At 38.2% G+C, this 23745-nt stretch overlaps 2 protein-coding genes across 3 annotated transcripts in view; one reads left to right on the forward strand and one right to left on the reverse strand.

Moving 5' to 3' along the window:
- Window positions 1-23745, reverse strand: part of LOC143750170 (chondroitin sulfate proteoglycan 4-like) — a 445241-nt gene that overhangs the window by 204838 nt on the left and 216658 nt on the right. The window lies entirely within an intron of this gene.
- The window catches only part of itga1 (integrin, alpha 1), a 72549-nt gene continuing 53648 nt past the window's right edge, over window positions 4845-23745 (forward strand). The window contains exons 1-2 of one of the 2 annotated variants that reach the window (XM_077243055.1): window positions 4845-5110; window positions 22903-23023. In XM_077243055.1, the coding sequence (XP_077099170.1) occupies window positions 5068-5110; window positions 22903-23023 (164 nt within the window). In that variant the 5' untranslated portion in view covers window positions 4845-5067. The remainder of the gene's footprint in view (window positions 5111-22902; window positions 23024-23745) is intronic. The other variant, XR_013207121.1, reaches the window with a different exon arrangement.

A 23745-nucleotide genomic window follows, 5' to 3' on the forward strand; every position in this document is an offset into this window, starting at 1 on the left:
ACGTGAGCAGTCTCTCGCTGGGCAGACGGGACGTGAGCAGTCTCTCGCTGGGCAGACGGGACGTGAGCAGTCTCTCGCTGGGCAGACGGGACGTGAGCAGTCTCTCGCTGGGCAGACGGGACGTGAGCAGTCTCTCGCTGGGCAGACGGGACGTGAGCAGTCTCTCGCTGGGCAGACGGGCGTCTCCTCCTCCTCCGTCCATGACGGCGAGAAGCCGGCCCAGAACTGCCTTCCACCGGTCCAGGATCGAAGGGGGGCCAGGATGGAGAGTGATGTTGAAAAATTACCTGGTGGGTCCCCCGAAAATCTCTCCTCCCCCGCTCCTTGGCTGGGGAAGAGAAGTCCGAAAACCCCCCGCTGGAACCCAGGTTTGGCGGAGTCCTTCTGACACCGCCGATCGGAGAGAATTGGGTTGATCCAAATCTGGAAATGATGTAATCTGGGCAATCCAAGTCGTGGTCATCCATATACCTCCAGCAAAAATCCTCCATGCTGCTGAGTTCTCAAAGGGTCGGTTCGTTCTGTCACGCAACACACACAAAAATGGGAAGAGAACTCAAGTGCAAAAACAAGGAGGATTTAATAACAAAAACCGTACAAACACAAATCAAAAACCCACGAGGGGGAAAACATAATAAATGAACATGAAACCAACACTGACTCTGAACATAAGAACATCAACAAGGAACTGGGAAGACGTATGACAACGAACCGACAAAGACTGCATACAAGAGGAGACTTAAAAAGGGAACAAATAAAGAGGGGACAGGTGGAACAACTCAAACACTAATCAGATAACGAGGGGGAGGGATCAACAATCACAACAGCACATGGCACAACATAACAAACACCCATGTGCAACACAAGACAGGACAGGCATGTGACACCTTTTGGCAAAATATTTGTCAGTCAAACCCGCCTCATTTCCTTCAGTCAGGGGGATTTGTTTGGAATACTGTACCTATAAGCTGTTTGTGGGATATGTCCTTCATGCGTAGGGTGTGTAAGATCTCTTCTGTGACAGGCTGTGTCTGCTCCTTCAGAGGAGGCCGTCCAGATGGGTGTAGTGTAGGAAATTGATTAAAAAAAGACACAGACAAAAAAAACAAAAACGCTAATCAGTGTTTTCCTGAAACGTGATTCTGGGAGAACAGAGGAAGCTGGAATAATGTAAACTGTCCCTTTCTCCAGAGATTCTTGAGATTAAATTTTTGATTAGTTTTTTTCATTTTGTTTATGACCACTTGCCTTCTGAAAATGTCATTATTGCAGGAAGATTTCTCCATAATCTCCTTGGTGCTGCTTTAGTCTTTGATGAAATAAGTGTATATCTTTGGTGTATAACTAATGGTGTATAACTAATGACTAGTAAGATTTGTTTTAATAGGCAGTGTTTGGTATCTAGCACTGATGCCATTGTAGCAATGTAAAAACAGCATTTCTGCGAACATAAGTGACGATTTTGAGAATACGGAACTGATGCAACTACAGCAGTGTTCACTAAATTTGAAAAAACGCATTTAAGTAAACTTCACGAGTTTATAGAAGTGGCTGTTTATGATAAACCCACATAATGAGGCAGCAAATATAGACAAGCATTGGTAACACTTTACAATATGGGTGCATTAATAAGCATTAATTCATGCTTAGCTAATGCACAGATAATACTGAATTAATGTGTAACTAATGATTATCTAAGCTATTCATTAATGATTACCACATTAGGAACTAATTAAGAGTCTGTATGGTTAATTTATTAGTTCATACATGAATTGTTATTAATTAAATATGTAATTGTGAATTAATTCCCTAATAACTCATTTTTTTAACTAATAGTGTTAATTAATATGTTAATTACCAGAATGAGCCAAAGCCTTGTATTTCAACTTCCAGATAATACAGGTACCCATTAATACATGATTAATTACTTCATTGTTAGTGCAAATTCATGTGTAAATTACTACAATTACTAAATGACTAGTTAATAATGATGTGCCTCAACAAGTAAAGTCATAACATAATGATACCTTTGCAAATCATTAGCTAATGATTAATTAAAGCAGACAACTGGTAGTTGAAGTGCATAGCTTTGACTAATTGTGGTAATTAACACATTCATTTAGACTATTAGTTAATAAAATATGTTATTAAGGAATTAATACACAATGGCACATTGAATTAATAGCAATTCATGTATTACTTAATCTATTAATCATATAGACTCTTTATTAGTTGCTGATGCAGTAATAATTAATTAATGGTTTAGTTCTTCATGAATCATACATTAACTCATGATTATCTGTGCATTGGTTAAACATGAATTAATGCATATTAGTGCACCCATATTGTAAAGTGTTACCCAAGCATCTTACACTTACCTGTCACCGATATTAAAATGTGTATCAGTGGTTGGACCAGCCAATGATTAGCTTAGACCATGAAGCTAATTTGTACTTTAGACTGGCTACTAACTAGTTTAGATCAGCTGATGACCAGCTTTAACTAGCTAATGACCAGCTTAGACCAGCTATTGACTAGTTTAGACTAACTTATGACCAGGGGTCTCATTTATAACTGTTGTGTACGCACAAAACAGGCCCTGAAATAAATCAGGCCCTGACGCATAAATTGTGATTTAGAAAAACACTTGACGGGAAATTTTGCGAACCTGCATGCAAACTCTGACCCATGCGTACGAACATTCTGGAGACGGAGCAGCTTGGCGACACTGATGGTGAGCTGGAGTTAAATGGCTTTTTGGTCACTTTTAGACAGAAAATTTTAAGAAAATCACAGATATACAGCAAGATAATACAAATATAATTTCACTCACCTAGCAAACATCCATCCCTTCTTAAATGTCAGTGTGTCGGGCCATTTAGTGAAGCTTACTGCTGTAGCATATATATATGACGGCAGATGAAAGAAAACCGTAAATCTTCATTATGAGTCCTAATCATAAATACAGTGCATGTTCTAACTTCAGATTAGCGAATAGCAGTTCCAGCATCGTCATAAAGGCAAAACTGTGTATTGCGCAGTAGTTGCACAGTCTCTGCTCTTGTAGCATGTTGGTGTTGGGTCACGGCGGCAGGTAACGTACCAGACGAAATTGGTGAGTAAAGGGAGTGAAATGACTGGCTGTATTGGTACGAAACTATGGTTAAAGTGCTCTGCCTCAGTACGTGTGCTTGCATTTATTTGTGTGGCACTCTCATGTCCTTGTCCTTTGGTATGTAACTTTGGATGCACTACATGATGGATGAGGTGAGTTTTCTAGAGGTGATCTCGTCAGTGGTGTGGCAGTCTTTACACTTTGCGCCTCCGCCTCATCCCCTTCTTCCCTCAGGAATGATATGATATGTTCCATAAGCTCCTGACACCGAAGCAGTCGTTTTTCATACTGTTTGAGTTTGCTCTGAAGCGCAGCCACATCTCTTTCCTTCTGGGAGATATAATTCATTAATTCCCTCAGTGAACTCATACTTAATAAGCCTGTGGAGCCGTACGTACTGAGAACGCTGCACTACGTTATATGCGTACAACGCTACTTAAACGTCACATACGTAGCCAACCTTTTGCTTTTCGGGGGCACGTACACTTTTAGTAAGGATCATATGTCCAGTTTTATAAATGCGATCCCAGGTTAAACCATGCAGCTAGCTAGTGACTTTTGACCAGCCAAGACCAGCTTAAACCAGCTAATGAGTTTAGACTGCCTAATGAGTAGTTTAGACCAGCTGTTGACTGCCAGGTATCTGAAAATGTTATCATTGCAGGAAGAATTCACCAGAATCGCCTTGCTGCTACTCAAGTCTTTGATGAAAAGCTAGGTAATGTATATGAAGCCCACTAGTTTCAGAATAACTAATGACTAGTGAGATTTGCTTTAATGGGCAGTGTGTGGTAGCTGATGGCATTGTAGCAACGTATACCAGCATTTCTGTGTACAGAAGTGCCTAGATTGCGAGAATAAGGAAAAGACACAACAAAAGCAGAGTTTACTAAGGATATGTTTACACGACAACATTGTACTAAAAATGGAAAAACAATTTTTGTGTTTTTAGCATAAAGACATTGGCAACGTTGTCAAAAAGATCCCCGTTCAAAAAAACTAAAAACACTGTATTATTGATCCCAGAGCAGTTGGCGATGTCACTTTGTAAAGAAACACTAAGTCTATAGACTGAACACGTAATAAACATGTGCATGACGTCACAGTCTTCACAAATTCACGTTTTTGTGGTTTACACGGAGACAATTACGGTATCATTTTAAAACACATTCACTTTGAAAGACGTTTTCAAAACTTAGCCTTTTCACGCCCCCAGGACGTCATTGACGTGTAAATGAATGGTAAAAAGGTATTAAAAAAATTTAGTTTTTAGTTTAAACAGCCCCTACACAGACTAACAAAGACCAGCTAATTAACTGGGTAATGACCAGCAAGGAACAGCAAATTATCAGGTTGGATCATAAAATGACCAGCTAATGGCTAGTTCAGACTGCCTAATGACTAGACCAGCTTAAACCAGCTAATAACTAGTTTAGTCCAGTTAATGTCCATCTCAGACCAGCCAATGACCAATTTAGACCAGTCAAATATATGCAGTTGTAACTATCTAATAAGAATAAACCATTGTTTTTTTTGTTATTTTTATTGATATTTTTTAATTGTGTATACGTTTGTAAAAATGCACATAGGCTAGCTATATAATATTACTAATGCCTAAAAAATTTTTTCTAGTACACTAATTTAGCTTCTTGAATGATCTAAATAAGGAAGAACTCTCCCCTCTAAAGCCCAACTAAACCCTCCCTCACCGTCCGTCACCCCTCATGCTCTCAAATACGCATTGTAAACTCAAACAAGAAGTTAAGACATAAGGTGTGAGATCTGTAGACTTGCACTGGGACCCTTTGCAGAAGAGGAAATGCCCTCTAGCTTAGTCTGAGAGTAATTGAATCGAGTTTTTGCCTCCAGAGAGTCGGTCTGCTGCTCAGTGGAGTGTTTGCGCTTGCTAGGGAAGGAGCATCGTATCCAGGCTCTGACAGGGAACCGGGAAGATGCTTTCTGGAGTCTATCATTTCACACTTGCGGCGTTTCTGGGTAAGTTTTTTCTTTAATCGTGTCCTACTTGATGTGGTGTCTTTTACATGTGTGGTATTAGTGTGAAAACCCGAGCGAAACTGTGCGCATTAATTATTCGGTGCATCATTGCATATTCTGAGGACCATAGGCTACATACATCATCTATTATTAACGATCTGGTTTAAGGCTATATCCACTTTTCCCTAATGCGGTCTGTTAAGATATTCTGAACATAATTCATTGTTATTTATTTTGTAGACGTAGATAACATTACTTGAGCACTTATTTACGCGGCGTTTTTGCGCTTCACACCACGTCCATGTTTGTACAGTGTGTATAAAATGTTTCCCTCACAATGCACTTATAGTCTCACGTTAAGAGAAAGTGGACATATCTCTTGGTTACTGACATTTTGATACTGATTTCCTATATTATTATCACCATAATTTATGTGCACTCTGTAATTGTACACACTCATTTTTGAGAAAAATAACTGAATTAGATTCTAGAATAAGCTGTTTTATTCTGTAAAGCGGGTTTATGCCAGCTGGCCTTGCATCACATGACCTGCTGTCTTGCGCAATTAAATAAGTTATTAGTTATTATATTATAACAACAACATTATTATGTTTAATTTATATGGCACTTTCAGCCAGCATTGTAAACAAACTTCATACATCCAAGTCAATAGGCGTCAGTATAAAGTCCATTTAACTATTGGAATGAATTAAAGCCATCTAAACAAACAAAAAAAAAACTTACTGAGGGGACCTTTCAATATAAATCAACATTTTGGCTGTTGTCCATGACGCTGCATATTGACAACTTTTTAATCACCTTTCATGTAAAATTTAATTCATGTTATTAAATGGCAACTTTTTATGAGGAACGGCAATCAATGTTCCCTCACTGTTTAACCAAATGAAGAGAGCTCAGATGTGTCCTTGGGTTCAGAGTCGTAGGAATGCATGTGATGCAGGCTCGTGACGTGCGTTAAGGAATTAAGTTGTGGTACTGTGAAGCATTCAGTAATGCCCCACGATACCTTTTGGTGGTTTTATGTTTGTATACTGTAGGTCTTGTCCTTCATCTGCGCTTAGATCCTGGTAGTTTACAGATCCACACCCTTGTGGACATCAGGGAAAATCCATGTTTGGCGATGAGAGTGTCTCTTCCAGATCCCCAAAAACTAGATAGATTATAGATTGGGTCATTTCCTTATAAAGAATTTTTTCTGAATATCTTTAGGTGTGGCTGTTAAATGCTGAGTCAGTGGAGATGTGAAACTTTTATTATAATTGTTATAATTAGCTTGCTTTTGTTTTCTAAATTGGATAAGTACATACAATTTAATAAACAAAAAACATGAAATTTAAAAACCTTAAATTTTAGATCATGACTTTTCTGTATTATTATGTTGATAAATGGTGCACACAATGACTTAAAACTCCCTTAAAAATCTAAAATAAATGTTTTCTAATATTTATTACAATAGCCTACTGTGTATATTTTACAATTTTTACTAATGCTTGTATATTTTACTTATATTACTAATATTTACTTAATTGTAGACTAATGCATACAAAGTTCATTTTGTGAATGTTGAGATTTTTTTCCATGGATTAGCTCTGTGTCCGGTTTATCTCCAGGCTTTGATAGGAATGCATTCCTTCTGCGTGTGCTTTATGTACAAAATGCCTGCACTGTCTCAGATAAATAATGAATTCATTGAATGCTTAACAGATTCATAACAACGGAACAGATTGTGCACTTTGAATTTAAAGACATAGTTCAACCTAATGTGAAAATGTCATAATTTACTCACCCTCATTTCTTTATTCCGTGTAACACAAAGTAAGATATTTTGAAAATTTTGAAACTTTGTTTTGGACCCCATTTTGGACTTTTACTGTAAGGACAAAAACATTTATTAAAATTATTATTAATATTATTTTATGTTTCACAGAATAAAGAAATGAGGGTGAGTATGATGGCAGAATTTTGTTATTTTTGGATCAACTATCACTCAACAGATCTTCAGCGCAGACTCATTAACCTTGTTTCACTTCATTAAGTAATTTGTTTTTTAGCCTGTGCATCTAATATGGCTAACTGTAGATTCATTTCAACCATTTTCATCTAATTTAATAATGTGCACCAAAAATAGAGTCATTAGGAGATGAATGGTCAAGTATAGAGTGAGGCGGACTCAAGTTAGCCATCTACCTCTCCCCTCTCACTGGCATTAAGTAGATCTCCACAGTTATAAATCTAGAGCACTTACTGGCAAGGGCTTCAAATCTCTCAGAAGACCTTGCTTTGAACTGTCTTCTTCCATACTTGGAAACTTTGAAATGACATTCCATTACATGCAGACAAGCCACAGTCCTCTCAAAAGAAACACTCTGACTCATAATTATAGCAGAAGATGGTTGTCAACAGTAGACATGGTTCATGTACTGTACTGCTCCTGAGAGAAATAATCTCCAGAACTGGCAAATTTGGAGTTGATGGTACCCAAAGAAGAGTTCATGAGCAGGTTGTTCATTGAAAACATCATAGTGGCATCAATACATTTTGGCAAACCACTTAGTTTTTTCTGAGAACTGGCACAGAATGCTCAGTTCAGTTTAAATGATAATAATATATATAACTAGAATGTACATTTCCTGAAGAAAATGTGATTGGGTGCTTGCAGTGGCAAAACTCACCACTCGGTTGCTAGGATAGATGCTACAATGTTGTACATGATTGCATAAGAGCCAACAACCATCTGTACGATGTTGCGGAGCTGAAATATGGCTTCTACATGTTGCAATATGGTTGCTAGGTGGCTCTTAACGGTTGCTAGGGTGTGGTTACACAGTTACAATGGTTATATTTACAGACTGTTTCCCAACCGAAACAAACGAGCCAACCCCCTTCTATATATGATGTTCTGATGCACAGATATAGGTCTTGCTAAACGGTTGCTAGGGTACTCTGTTCGGTTGCTATGGAATTGCTTGGGAGCTTCCAATGATGAAACTCCAAAGGCTGCTTGTCAGTATGAATGATATAAACCAACCGCCATGCCTCTGTGACATTCAGAATGGAAAATATTCCTCATTGGATTTTGGTTGCTAAGGTGCTCGACAGTGGTTTGTAGGGATAGGAAATGTTGAACTAGGAAGTGTTGAGGTGATTCATGATTGGCTGTTTGCTGCCCTGAGTCAAACGAGACCACCCTTGTGTTTCTATGACACTTCTATCCAAAGATATCCCTTTGATCTCTTTCAATGGATGTCTATGGAACTTGTTGCTATAGTGCTCTAAATGGTTGCTAGGGAGTGGCTTGATTGCTTCACAATGATCCTGAGAGACTGATTTGTCATCTGAGTAAAATTAACCCGCCCCCTTGTCTCTATGACACTGGGATTCAGAGTTATGTTCAATACAACATCCCTATGCAATTTACCTTAGTAGGAGAAACGCATGCATTTCATGGGCCGTCCTACACCATAGTAAGTCAATGGGGAAATTTTGGGCAGCTCCTGCCCCCCAGGGGGGCAACTTTTATCCCATTGTGAGGTATGTTCTTACAGAGCCTGCCAGCCTCTACAAATGTGGTAGGTTACACATTTTTGCTAAATCCTCGCTCTGAGCTATGAGTCGTCACATTTTTTCGCAAATTTAAGTCTATGCGGTTTTTTGGGCCCGTTTGTCGCCTGCGGGGTGAACATCGTACCCCCGATCGCTTATAAAAGTCATAGCACACCTCTCCTAAATAGGCTGCAGGTTTTGACACGTCATTCATGGGTCTGTGACAAAAACTGCGGGAGGAGTAGCGCGCTGAAAAAAAAGTGGAATAAGTTTGAGCAATAACAATAGTGTGCCTTGCCTTTGTCAAGCACCCACTAATTACTGCTTTGGTAAGCCTCCAACTATTCAAACAGCTACTGTGAAAACATTCACAATGAATATGATACATGACTATGCGATCTGGAACGTTTCTTATTAATTGTTGTGATTACGCTCGTTTTCTTGCTATTATGACATGATCACAGGAATTATTCTGTGTTCCAGGGTAATTTAAACATTCTTGCTTGGTGGGAAAACTGCTCCTGTCATCCGCTTTGTGCCAGAAGGCTGTCAAGAGCTGGAAAAGTACTGCTGGTTGTTTGGGCGAGTGAACCGGAGGCTGGCACATCTCTCTCTGCTGCTCCATTCCTCTGATCCATCAGATATGCCAATGACTGAAGTTTCTAATCCCATCTGCACATACTTAGCTTCCAGAGCTTCAAAAACATCTCCAAATTTGATCTACAAGTAACTTTGAAAGGAAAATCATGTCTTTCGTTTCTAGTTGTTCAAAAAACAAATGTGCTCATAGAATGACATAAGGTTTATAGTTATCTACAATTAGGGGTAGTTCACCAAAAAATACAGTCATGAAACTCTAGATGGCACAGTGGGCTGATTGGTCCTTAACTCAATCTGTTTGCAATCACATCATTCTCTATAGGGCACAGCTGATTGGTTCCTGCTGTATCAGTAGCCAATGAGCTGCTCAACCTTCAAATACTTGGTCAGCATTTGCTTTAGCAGTTTTCAGCGCGCTTTCAGAAACCCTCACTTCCCCAGATCCACCTGTATAAATCTGCCATAGGTAATTCATGTATGCTATTGTTAAACAGCAGCAGCATGTTTTACTTGCTCACAGCAGCGTGCCATGTGTGTATTAGCAGTAGCAAGTCCCGTACTTGATCTGCAGCAGCAATAACCAAAAGCAGCAGCAGCGTAGCAGATCTATTACACCAAGACCAATTATATCAATATTGTCATAACCATTACCATGCAAAACACTCCAAGAGCTGTCAAGACAGAAATAAAAATGCTTTCACAATTTACTCACCCTTATGTCTTTTCAAACCTGTATGACTTTCTTTCAAACAAATGTATTTTGAAGAATGTTTTATGTAACTTTGTCCATACAATGAAAGTCAATGGGGTCCAAAACAACATTGGACTCCATTTATGTTAATTGTATGGACTGATTTTTTTTACAACAGAAGAAAGTCATAGTGGTTCTGAACGACATGACATCCTCACACTGGTGCACAAGAACTGAACTTTTGTTATGAATAGTGCAGAGCTTATTTTTCCTCAGTTTCTTATCTGCATTGTAAACCCTAACGTTCAAAATAATGAATTGGTTTGAGTAGGACAAACTTAAGTTAAACTAGTTAGTTCAGTCAAATTAACTTTTATGAGTATTTAGCACTTTCTTTTTCTTTCAAGTTCACAGAACTGGTATATTTTAAGTAAACTGAACTGTTTCATTGTTTTGAGTTTTATGAAATTATTTCTTTTAATTTAGACGAACTTAAGTTTAACTGAAACGGCTGGGGTGTCTATTTCCCAGCATGTTTGGCGATGGCACTCGAAAGGGAGAATAAATGCTAAAATTAAGTCTAATATAATGTTTTTTTGTGTACAAGATTAATGTTAAGTGGGTGATTTAGTAGTGATTAATGTTTTTTTTAGGGTAATTTAGAAGAATTTCTGTTAATGTTGGTTTTAGGATAGTTACCATAATGGTGTTAAGTGGTACATGCAGCTTAATTTGAGAGCAAATAAAATCTTTGCTGCACTCATTCAGCAAGTGCTACTGTGTAACAAACTATTGTTAACTTGTTAACAACTTAGTATGTTAGCAAACTAGCTTGTTGAAGCTAGCTAAGTTTATACCAAGTGTTCACATTGAAATTACATGAACATTTTAAGTTAAATGTATGAATTAGTGTACTTAAACATTTCAAATTAAGAACAATTAAAATTAACAAACTAAAAATCTCTAACAGTTTCTTGCATGTTTGATTGAAACACACAACTGTTATCTCATACACTTACTTAACATCAAAAAAGATACATAGGAAGTAACACTTCTGAGACCGGAAGATCATTGTTAGCGTTTAAATCTGCTGAGATCTTTGCACTTCTTTGTAAGAACTATGAAGAGAAACTCTGCAGTAGATTTCATTTTCCTGTCCTGCTTTCTGCTATTGCAAAATTAATGTATTCACAGTTTTTTTTCCTGTCAATTGCTTAGGCACATTTTACTCAAATCTATATAGTTTCTCAAAACTGTAACCACAAAATCAAAAGTACAAAACTCTAATGTTTATGAAAAAAAATCAGAGAGTTTAAAACTTAGTTATCTTTATTATAAGTCAGACTTTGCCTTCATAAACATTGTAAAAGAACACTCATTACACGCTGTGAGATTTTACAGAGCAGCCATAAGATATGTTAAACCTAGCAACACAATACTACAGTAATGTACATAAATTATATTTATGCTAGTGAATAGGAGACTATCACATTTTAAACAATTCTTTAAAATAGTTTGTTTTAGCTTACATTACTGGGTAAATTAAGGATAATTTAAGGAAAAGTAGCTTTGCAACTATCAGTTTGTATGTGCATGAACGTCACAACTTCCTGAATGTTACATTAATGTGATGAAAACTGTAAAAAAGCACATTTAAAACAAAATACTGTAAATTATATTTCTTAAATATTCAACCATAGTATGAGGCAGTTTATATGATAAATAAGCTATTACGTTCATTCTGAATCAGCATATTGTCTCCTGCCAGGAGACAAGTTACTGTACTGCATCTCTCTTGTTTTTATCATATACCTTCTAGCTTTCAATAGAAAAGGTCAACTACAGTTGACCAGATCACATCAGACACAAATATTTGGGTGTTACGTACAAGGAAGGAGCCAGGTGGTTAGAGAGTTGGGGGTGAGAAGTTAGAGGGATTTGTGATGTCAGATTGATGCCATTTCAGAAGCGCTTGTTCTTTTTAAAGAAGCATTCCTCAGAATGAGTACTGTAGTAATGAAACATTACAGGGTAAACCCCTGTTCTCCCATTAAATGTTCAACATAACCAGCCAGACATTTTGAAGCATCTTAAAAACATAACCCCAGGGACACAACCTGGTGAACTCTCTCTCAAAGGCTATAAACCTCACAGCACAAAAATAATGAGAGGGAACTGATTCTATACAGGTGCTATTTCACCCATGTGTCGCTGTTTATGAGCTGGCTGGGAAACTGTGAACATCATATAAGAGAATCAGATTCAGGACAGTTGACAGAACTGTCAAATTCCATGTTGGGTGTTTTTGCTGTCATTACGACTTTTTGTTTTTCTGTTATGTTTTTAACCATTATTTATTGATTGATTTTTTTTTCAATGTAAATGTAACCAGGGAAACATTATTTAGCTGATATAGTGTGTGGGATTTTTCAGCGTCTCTTTTTGCAGGTTAGTTTGTCATGTCAGCAGATACTTATTCCCTAATTCCCTAATAATTTACTTGTATTTCCCTTTTAAATAACGTGACAATATTTGTGTTTATACCTTTATATATATATATATATACAGTGTTCATCTTTATGAGCCTTTTTTTATCTGTCATGTGATTGAACTTCACAGAGTTTTCGTGAAGAAAAGGCAAGAATGCCCCTATTATGATTGCATTATCTCCACTTAAGCGCTACAACAAATAGCAAATCTACATAGTAAATCTTTCAGCCTATTAATAATGTTGACGTGCTGCACGACAACACAGAGCTCTTGTTTTATCAAGTTTCTAAGGCACACTAAATAGAAACATCATAATTTCTCTTGCCATATCAATGTTTTTTACTACTGTATCGTATAATGATATCTGAAATGTGTGCTTATACCATATATTTGCATTTGCTGCCAGTCTATAAAATACTGCCGTTTTTTTCCCCATCTTGCCATAATATTTAGCTTGAACTTTGCACTCTACAGAGACTTCATCCCCAAACTCACATGAATCAAGTACCATCCGTGACAACTAGGCAAGCTTTGAGTTAAACGCCCACTCCAGCTGTGAGACATAAGTCAGTCCCTGTACATGATGTAGGACTGTTAATTTCAGCAGCATGTAAAACGGCAGTCTCAGGGAATGTTGGCATTCAGCACAGCTCCAGGAAGTGAACTGGATAATGTCTGCTGCAGTGAATCGAACTCCTCTCCAGCGGGACAGCAGAACAAGCTAACTGTTTCCAGAGCCGTGCTATAGCACATGTGACATTCTGTGATTAGCCACGGGGGATGTTTCGATTTATTCTCATGCTGCAGATAGACAGACTAACCTTTTCCATTAGACAGACTAAACTTTTCCTTTTGGAAGGAGGGCAGCACTATTTATTTGACCTAATTTGCAATAATTGCTAAAACATCTATTTTGTTGCTAATTTTGCTTTCTGATTGGAGGGGATTTCAGAATATGAATATGTCAATGTCCTGGATAATCAAACACAGATTTTTTTTTCTGCTCAGAAAATATATTTATATAGTTGTTTAGTCTAAAAAAGAGGGCGCAGGGCAGACTAATACTTTACATGCCATCTGCACAAAATTACATCATTACCGCATTGCACAAGCTGATTGGACTCTTGTGATCCTGCAACCAATGAGATTGCTTCCTTACCATTTAAATTGTCTGGTTCATTGTTTGCTGTAAGCTAGCGCTGTAGCACTCAGAAGCATAGACAGTAAAAGAAATGGACACAGCCACCCCCTTGATTTCAACGGAGAAAACTGAAGCCCATTAAAAGCACTCACGTCCTGATGGCTGAGCGACTGCGCAGGCTCAAACTGAGCTTGACGACAGTCTGACAGTTGTAAATCTTCTAGTAGCTGTACCAAGTAAATCTGAATCACCTAATTCCTCAAAAACGTTGTTGAAATATTTTGCCCCGTTGCTTTTATGGACTCTCTATCTATGGGCTTCTCCCTTGACTTTATGCTCCATGTCCCCCGATTGCCTCATAGACAGTATAAGATTGCCGGCGAGCTTCTACTCCTGGCTATACGGTAATTTCTCTACAGTGCGACAGATAGCCGCGTGGTTATGACACAAACGTTAGCCTATTTTTACAAAAACGGCTCCTACGGGGCGATAACGTAAGATACAAAGTAATGGAGCCTTTTATATATTGTCGTGTTTTTTTTAGAAATAAATGATGGACAAATTAAGTCTTTGGATGCCTCAGATGTAAAGTTATTCGCTGTCAAAGTGACGCCAAAATGAATGGGAGTCAATGGAATGCTAACAGCAGGTGATGGTCTGCTACAATGGGCGGCCCCCAGGAGGCTTCAGTTTCCGGCTGATGGATTACCCCCGTGCTTAGAAGTCCACTGATACCTTTCACCTCCCCCAGTCTAGGTCTGCTATGGGATTTACAGTATGTATGTCTATTTATGCAGCAGCCGCAGCATATCTTACATGCTCACAGAAGTGTGTCTGTGTATCTGTTAGCAGAAGCAAGTCCATATTTGTTTTGCAGCAGCAGCAGAAGCAGTGTAGCAGATATAGGCCACCAAGAGCAAATACATTAACTTTGCCATATACAATAACATGCTAAAACTATTCAGAAAGTTGTCATGATTGAATAAACTAATGTAAATATATTTATTTATGCAAATGTATTTTAAAATTAGCAATACATTTTGTATTTGATACATTTTATATTAGCAATATATTTTGCCCATTATTTGTATATATATATATATATATATATATATATATATATATACAGTATATTGTATATATATAGCGATTCTTTGGCCATTATTTTTTTTGGTTGATACGCAGGAAGCGACCCGCTTCGCCCCGCGCTGTGTATTTTTAGTCTTGAAACATTTCTGTGTGATGTTTGAGCAAGCCTGGGGTCCTGGCCCATCTGTGCTCCGTGTGGCTGGACTGTGTGGGAACCACAGTTTTCGGGGAGTGTCTGGGTGTGTTTGTGTGTGAGAGTTTGCACAGGGTGGGCATTTGACAGAACATGATCAGAGGTCTCTCTCCCTGCTAGTGCGGAGGAAACTGGAATAAAAGCTTCTGTAATCAGCAGGGAGCATTATGTCATTCTGGGGGCGTACTTTTTCATGACCAATAAAACGCTTGTATTCAAGAGGACACATCTGAAGGCAGAGTATTCAGGAACAGTAAATTGGGCCTGTGTGGTGAATTCACTAAAGAATTCTGCCACTTTCACATGCAACATTTCAGGCTTATTTACTAATCCCCCGCAATACAACTTAGCAAGGTGCTACATGTGCTCAAATAAAATTATCTTATTTAAAATGTATAAAATGTTGTTATTTTCTAAGAGAACACACCCCCTTTCTGTGTGCAAATTGCATTAAGCACTACATTTGTGGGAATGGTTGCATTTGAATAAAACAAGTGAATTTGTTGTAGAGCCTAATGTTTACTAAGGTTTATTTAATAACCAATTAATCTGCTATTTTCTTAGTATGAATTCATTGGGTAAAAAAACATTTAATTTTCTGTATTTTATGTTATTCCACCTTTCACCCAATGTTGTCCTTCAAACAATGCGCAAATAAAAAAGATAGTAAATGTATCCATGGAGGCTATGCTTTACATTATGTGCAAAAAAACCAACAGTTTTTTTTTCCAATCATAGTAATACATTAAAGGTGCATTGTGTAATATTTAGGAGGATCTGTTGATAGAAATGCAATATCATATACATAAGTTTTCAGTGGTGTATAAAGACCTTACTTATGTTCAACTCATGTTTCTACAGTAGCCCTTTTCAGTTATCATGGACATTCAGTTTTTCACATGTCACATGCCTTCCTTTGTTTGTATTCCCGCCATTTCTTAGTTACCATGATCACCTCATTGTGAGTTAATTTTCAGCTGTGTTGCTCGTTACCTAGTTTGTGTTCCTATATAAGTTTTTCCTTTTCAGTCACTATTTGTCTGTTCACTGTCTTGGTTAGTGTGTGTTGCTACCTGATCGTTTGTTTGCCAGAATTACAATTAAACATGTCGTTTTGGATTTCTTATCTTCGTCTGTGTTTGCTTTCCCGCAACCACCGTGACAGATGAACAGACCAGCCCAAATGGTCGATAGGGCTAAATTTATCGTCATGGCTCAGGAGAGCCCTGATTATTTTTCATTTATTAAGAATTTTTGTTTTTGGGCCAGCAACTGCCCTCTGGAGGATGAAACCCTCAAGACCCTGTTCTGGATCGGGGCGAACTTCCACAACACTATCCACCTCCCAGACACCACCGGACTGACTTGGAACGAAGCCGTCGTGAGGTGTCTGGAGTGCATATAGGCCCCGATCCAGAACCCGGCCAGACCCAGAGCCCAGCCCGTCACCACCCCGTTCGACGACGCCTAAGCTCCCTGCAGACTGAAAGCTTCCACTTGCCGCAACAAGTGAGCCTATACCCGAAGATGGGAAGGCGGAACATAATGTCACCACGGAGAGTTTGACCAGGGGTGTGAGTTGACGTCGTGGGAGTCCTCGTGGAGTTCCAGGGCATAGAAGCGAGCCCCACCCACCCTCCCGCCACTGAGAGCGAGCACCGGCTGGACTTACTGGACAGTTTAATTGAGTGTGGTGAGATTAATTCCCTTTATCTCTGGAACTTATCTGAGTCTGAACTTGTATCTGAATCTTCATCAGTCCTATTAATCCCACCCATCCTCCCTCTCCTGCCTCCTCTACTAACTGCCATCAAGGACCCTCTGTTTTTTGGGGGGTTTTGTGGCACTCTTCATTTCCAGAACTCTGCCAAGCCTGTCACCCAGTCATTATCTCCCATCAGTCCCGCTGTGTTATCACATCCTCTCAGTGGTGAGGTAACACCGTGGACCTGCTGGGAGCCCACTCCTCCTGGGCGATATGAGACCATGGCTCCGCCTCCAGCCTCATCGCGCTCTGTCCCACCTCGACCCATCGAGCTGGCTCCTGCACCTACGATCATTCCTCCCTCGACTCCAGCGTTGACAATCTAGCATTCGGCCTCGCCGGACACCCTTGGACCGTCGGCTCCACCTGGGTTGGATATTGCCAAGCCTCAGCTATGGACTTGCGGGCCGTCCTTTGCTCACCAGCCCTCCACCCCTTTGGCCCCTTTTGCTACCTCCTTTTGTCCTGCCCTGGTCATCATCCTCTGATGTCTGTCTGCCTCTTCTACCTGCCCCTTGCCACATCCTCGTCCTCCCTCCCAAGCCAACATAAAAGTTTGTTCACAAACTCTAGTTACTATTATATTATTATTGTAACTCTATAAAAATGAAGAAATACAAATTACTGTTGTAAATTACAATTTTCTATTTAAAAAAATAATATTCAATAATTATAGGCCTAATAACCATGCTAATTTACACAGTTACAATACTAATATTTATGTCTTAAAATATTTCAAAATACTTCACCAGGGGTTTGCAAACACACGTTTGGGAAACCCTAATTTAAACAAAATTTACAAATAACTAATTAGCACATTTGTATTGGCCAGATTTTTTATTTTGTTAGGGCATACTATAATACATACTGCTTATAATATAAATAGTTATTAATGTCTTTTTATTCTATATTGTCGTTTTAGTGAATTTAATAAATCAAGGAAGAGTATCCTACATTGTGTGCGTGTCAGTACTCCGATTCATTCAGATATATCAGCCCTTTTGGCCAGGAAAGAAAGCGACAAGGAGAGTGTGTGCATGAGGACACATTTACTTGATTATCTTGAGATCTGCTTTGTCATGAAAGAGCATGTGTGAGCCAGACAAGGCCTTGACCCAGGCGGCGTTTCTCAATCGCACTGCTCTCCTGCTGTCAGATGGGCTGATTTAAAAGTCTTAACACAGATAAATCCGATACATTGCCGGCATTGAATGACTAAATCTTACAGCTTTATACAATTAATCACATTTTGGCACTAAACATAATGACACATGATCAAACCTGAAGGGGGAAGAGAGCGTCAATTAACGCGCTTTGACCTTGTCTGCAATATAAGCTTGGAGCTTTACCACTTTAAAGAGCTTGTAGAGATCCAAAATGTGTTCCCAGTTTTTTTGTCACATCTCCACGGATACCAAGGCATGCACCATAAACATTTGGGCGTGATGATTATATTGTGATGATGTCATTATGATGTCATTGTGAAGTGTCATCCAGCTATGTTAGTTATAATAGTTTGGCAAAGTTTTCAGAAATGAAAACATTTTCTGAAAACTTTGGAAGAATAGAAAGATCAAAACATGCCTACGATTGTTTTGTATTGTCTGCATATTGTTTTCACCCATTTGTGGGTGTGTAGGCAAAAAAAAAAAAAAAAATGTGTCATACTTTAGCCCTGCATGTGTTTGCAAAGGATGTCCTGCTAAATAGAAATGAACTTTCAAATGAAACATTTAGCAGATGCTCAATTGTGTCTTGCAGGAAGTGCTTTTGATCCATGTGTGAGACTTTTGATATTTGATACATATCATAAAGAAGCATAAACAGAAGAGTTGCTTTCTGTATTGAATATGAATAATAAAAAGACTGTGTACTAAAAAGAATGGCAGGAAATGTGTTTCTGTTGAGTTGTCCTTACAAGCTGCATGCAGAAACATACAATGTAGCCGATTCACAAACGAATGAATATTCTTAGCAAGTAATTTTTTTTATGAAATCAAACATATACAGCACAACAAGTGTAGTTTGAGTCACAACAAATCACTCTTTCAGTGAATCAAAACATACAGCGTAAACGTCTTTAATATATAAGCAAAATGTAAATATATACCCAAATTAATTGGAATTGATATTGTGCCAGTTATTCTGAGATGTATAATATTCAGTTCATAATATTGTAATATTCAGTCTGTGGTTAGGAGGGTTTCTGCAATTCTTTCAAAAGAGGCCATACTATGCCATTTTACAAAAGTCTTGATTTAGTTTTTGGGCTCTACTAGAACAGGTTTTAATGCTTAAATGTAAAAAAAACATGATTTTTCACATATTTGTCATTGTTGCAGCTCCTCTCTTCTCAGTCTGTCAGTAACGCTCCGTTTAGTTCCTGTTTCTATGAAGCCCCTCCTATAGACCCCTTTTCAGTTGGTAAACATGGTGACGTTTTTCTGTGGGCGGAGCTTAGGTGGTTGCAGAACGATCCCTCTGGCCGCTTCCCTAACGTTAGTTTGCAAGTTTTGTTAGCTTGTTTTTTAACAATGACTGGAGAAAATCCGATTTTATCTTAATGTGCAAGGTCACTCACTGTCCAGGACCGCGATTGTTATTTGCAAAAGTTAATTTTAACAGACGGAACCATATTGGCTGACCCATAGCCGTTACACGCTCAGGCAATGAATGGACGATCTGACAGGATTAACGTTAATGCTAGGCTCAGTCCTACACCTATTCGATAGAGAAACCGAGCGTAAAGACAAACTGAGGGCATATAAATCTTTAGATGCCTATAACTATGTGCTGAATGGTCATGTACAAGACTTGTGTGGTACGATCTGCAGTTCTGCCTAGCCAGCGCTAAGAAGACGACAATGTAAAGAGTGAGTGACATTACTGTGCAATTTTAATGATGTGAATATTTTCTGGAAATAAAAATTCCAGATACAGCATATTCATTTTTCATTGATTCTAGCACCCAACAACACAACAAGATGACATTTAATAATAATAATAATAATTTAAGCTCCTTATTATGTAGCCGAATCTGTGCTGGTTTGTATTGGCCGCCTGCAGTTTTCTCTTTGTTTTGCCTCCAGCTAGCGCCGTGACGTAACTGTGATGTCGGCTCGAAATTGGTCTATTGAAAAGCTCAGTGTGCTGGTTGGCTGGACCAGTGTGTTGTGATTAGTTAACTGCTTTGCGTGTTTGGGAAATATCATGCCCCTTACCATAACCGCTAGTTTCAACACACTACTAACTAAAGTTAGTTACTAAAGTTACTAACTTAACCAGGCCTTGCCTCTTTTTTTGCATATGCCTTGGGCGGGAATTATTTAAATAAAGAATATTGTGACGTGTTTGTTCCCAGAAGAAAAATCAAGACTACAATGGAGGTGTTTCAGGGAGTTCATTGTGCGCACTGATACGGACTTTGTGCTTTGTAACTTTGCAGACCTTTTCATTGCTCAAACAGCAACATTACACACTAAAGAAAGTTAAAAATGTAAAAACTGCAATATAGGTCCTCTTTAAGAGTGAGACGGCTGATTCTTGACTGTAAATATTGATTTTATAGTGCCGTGATCCATTCGTCTGGGCATCTCTTCTCCATTTGTGATCAATGCAAATGGCCTCTTTGGCTGGTGGCCATCTTGAATCACCTAACTGACTTAGTATTTTCTCTATACTGTAGCGGGTTGAAATCAATCAAGTCTATTGAGAGAATGGATGAAACATTCACCATTATCATGAATCCAGCAAAAATGAAATCTAATGCAAGAGTGTTTTGAAACTTGTGTTCCCAAGGTTTCAGAGATTTGTGTGTGTCGTTGTGTTTGCATTAGCGCTGTGTGTGTATGATTTGTAGCGTGTTTGCAAAGCACTAGCTCACTGTGTGCTGCGAGCGTGTCCTGCATTAAACCTCAGCAGGAAGTCTTGCCTTTTCTTGTCGTTACACATTACAAACACCCACTTCATTAAGAGAGAAGTCTAGAAGATGGTGTGTTCGTCTGTGAGGAGATAGACGTAGTCGAGGAGGAAACCAGCTGTCCGGTTGCCTTTGGCTCTCTATGTCTTTGTTTACAGAGTCAGTGGATTGCAGAGGAAATTAATTCTGTTTATCTAACTTGCAAATCCAACCCAAAACAAAACAGCTGCCCCTCAGGATGAGAAAGGCCCATGTGTTGGCACATATCTTCTTCTTCTTCCTGTTCTGCTGCTGCTTCTTCAGTGTCGCCTCTGTCTGTCTTCTTCTTCTGTCTCTTTATCATATTTTTGTTGCTCTTCTTGCTTTTCCAAAACATCAAAACATGCTTGAGGACATTTATTGATTATCTAACTTGCGAATGTTCTTCTTCATGTCCTTCAGGTTCTTCATTGTGTTTTTCTTAAGATTGTCCATTGAGGCTTTTTTCATCATCATCAACATCATCTTCTTCCAACTTCTTTTTCTTCTTCATTCAACTTATTTTTATTATTATTATTTGTCTTAATGCTCATTTATTTTCTTAAGCTTCTCCTTTGAGGATTTTACAGCTTCTTCTTTAGAATCATAACCTTATTTTTCTCCATGTTCATTCAACTTCTTCCTCTTATTATTCTTTGTATTCATCATATTTTTCATGTTTCATTGTCTTTACCTACTACAGCTTCCTCTTTGCCTTCATCACCTTATTCTTTCTGTTCTTCTTTTCCCAAAAACATTGGTTAGTGTGCAAAATAAATTTGTTCTTTTGCACATTTCCTAATTATCTTCTTCAGATTCTTCAGTTTTTTATGTTATCCTTCTGTATCTTATTTGCCATTATCTTCATTTTTTCCAGATTCTTATTGGCCTACTTGAGCTTCAAATCTTCTTTTAAGACTTCCTTTTCAAATTCTTCTTCATTCTTTTCATTTTACATAATTTTTATCGTTTTTTTTTAGCTTTATCTTCATTTTCAGATTGTTCTTAGTCTTCAGCTTCATCATGTTCAACAGCTCTGTGTTAGACTTCTACACCTTCATATTCTTTAGCATCTTCATGTTCATGTTCAGCTTTTACAAAACACATTAGGTCTAAATTGCGGAGGAAATTCATTCTGCTTATCTAACTTGCAAATCTCACTTAAAACAAAGCGGCAGTTCCTCAGGCCAAGAAAGAGTCAGGAAGTCTCAAATGAACATGTTCCTTCTACTACAGCTTATTTTTATTCTGCTTGCTTTTCTAAAACACTCTGGTTTTGTCTTGCTCATCATATGTATAAATGGTCTTTGGTCTGGTTTTTCAGATGTTCACCCATCATGCACATCCTCCTCAGAAGGCAGACTCAATGGAAACCGGGTTTGGAGGCATAGCTGGAAATCTTAATTCCTGTTGAGTGGACATTCACATGAGGCGTGCCCACGGACATACACTGTCTCTCTGTTCTCTCACTGAGTCATGACATTAGCATTGAGCCCAAAGTACCACATATTATTCTACATTCATTAGCTCAGAACATGACTGTTATCAACAACAGACATTAGGGAATACATACAACTGGCTTTCTGTCTCTCTGTCTCTTCGTGTTCTCACTCAGATCCAGGAACCTACTCAACACCCCAGTGATTTGTTAATCTTCACAATTCCTTTCCAAACCCAGGAATTGAATAAATCATGACAGGAATTCCATGTCACACAACATGTGAAAAGGCTCTCTGTGGCCTCTGCACAATGAAGCATTTAAACACTATATTTAGCTCTCCTTTTATATACAGTACTAAAAGACAGATTTTGGTTGTCTTCATGAAGAGGACATTGTCCAAGAGGTCAGGACGGCTGCTCCACATTGCTCTGTGAAATTCCTCTGCCTACTGTGCGTGTATTGCTCCCTGTAGAATTTGCATGTTTCATTCCCACACAACTGGGCATGCACAACTGGGACCATTTTCTCTCTCTCTCAAAACAAAAAAGGGAAATGGAAAGTTTTTGTGGTTATTTTATTGATGTAAATTATTATTCATTATAAATATTTAGCAATTAATAAACAGCTGAATAATTGCATTAACTTTCTGTGTTCCATTCCTCTTGTTTTGGCAACAGAAGAAATTAGGAATTGGAGTTAGACTTTCAAACAGAGATTACGGTAGTCTTAAAAAAAAACACTCATTATTATGGCTTTTATCTGCTCGTTCATTGGAAATACTTCTTTAAATAGACAAACTGGACTTATGTAGAAGATAAAGTGAGATACATTACTGTATGTTATATGTTGTCTTGTATGTTTATGGTGTCATTTCTTGATAGTTCTCCTGCCGTGGTTGTCATGTTTCAATGTGGACGAGAAGAACAAGATGTCATTCAGTGGACCAGTGGAGGACTTGTTCGGATACACCATCCAACAATTCGAGAACAGTGAGGGAAAGTGGTAAGCTACATATTATTTCTATAAATGTCGCATTGAGCTGCGCTGCAACAGCTAGAAGCTGTCTACATTTGTCTTTCCTATGAGATGTATCATGAGTGTTTGAAATGTATCAATAATAGTACAAGGCATCAGTGTCAGGTATTTGTCATGTCACATTGACCCGCATACAATGTAGACAATATCACTGATTATAATGGGCTCTATTGTCTTTTGTCGCACCACTCATGTCTGGTGTAGACACATTATTCGGTTTGCTATTTATTTTGGAATTTATATAAATTTAATATATTTTTAAGAACTTTTTGATATGAAAGTTTGAAAATCTGTCCTTGATGTAAGTAAGCAGTTAGAATATTCACCATTCAAAATCGAACTGACAGCAATGTCATTGTATTTACATATGTATGTATTTTATTTACACACTGAATTAAGATTGGTCTTTGATTTCTTGCCTCTTTTTACCATTGTGCACACACAACAAAAACAATACACAAGCGTAAGTGTTAGACACTGGCAGATGGTTTTGATACAGAATTTTAATTACATCATATTAAAAATATACTCTGAACAATTCCATAATAATGCTAGAATTGTCATGGTAAACCTATGAGCACCACTGATGTAGTCTGCTTTTGTAATGGCTCTTGTTTTTTTCTAATAAAGACATCAAGCTAATGCACTCAGGCCTGCTAACTCCATTAAGCATATAAATAAATGGAAAG

This window comes from Siphateles boraxobius, unplaced genomic scaffold (assembly GCF_051911475.1).
Source record: "Siphateles boraxobius isolate OS27281-9 unplaced genomic scaffold, OSU_SipBor_1 25, whole genome shotgun sequence".
NCBI classification, from domain to species: Eukaryota; Metazoa; Chordata; class Actinopteri; order Cypriniformes; family Leuciscidae; genus Siphateles; species Siphateles boraxobius.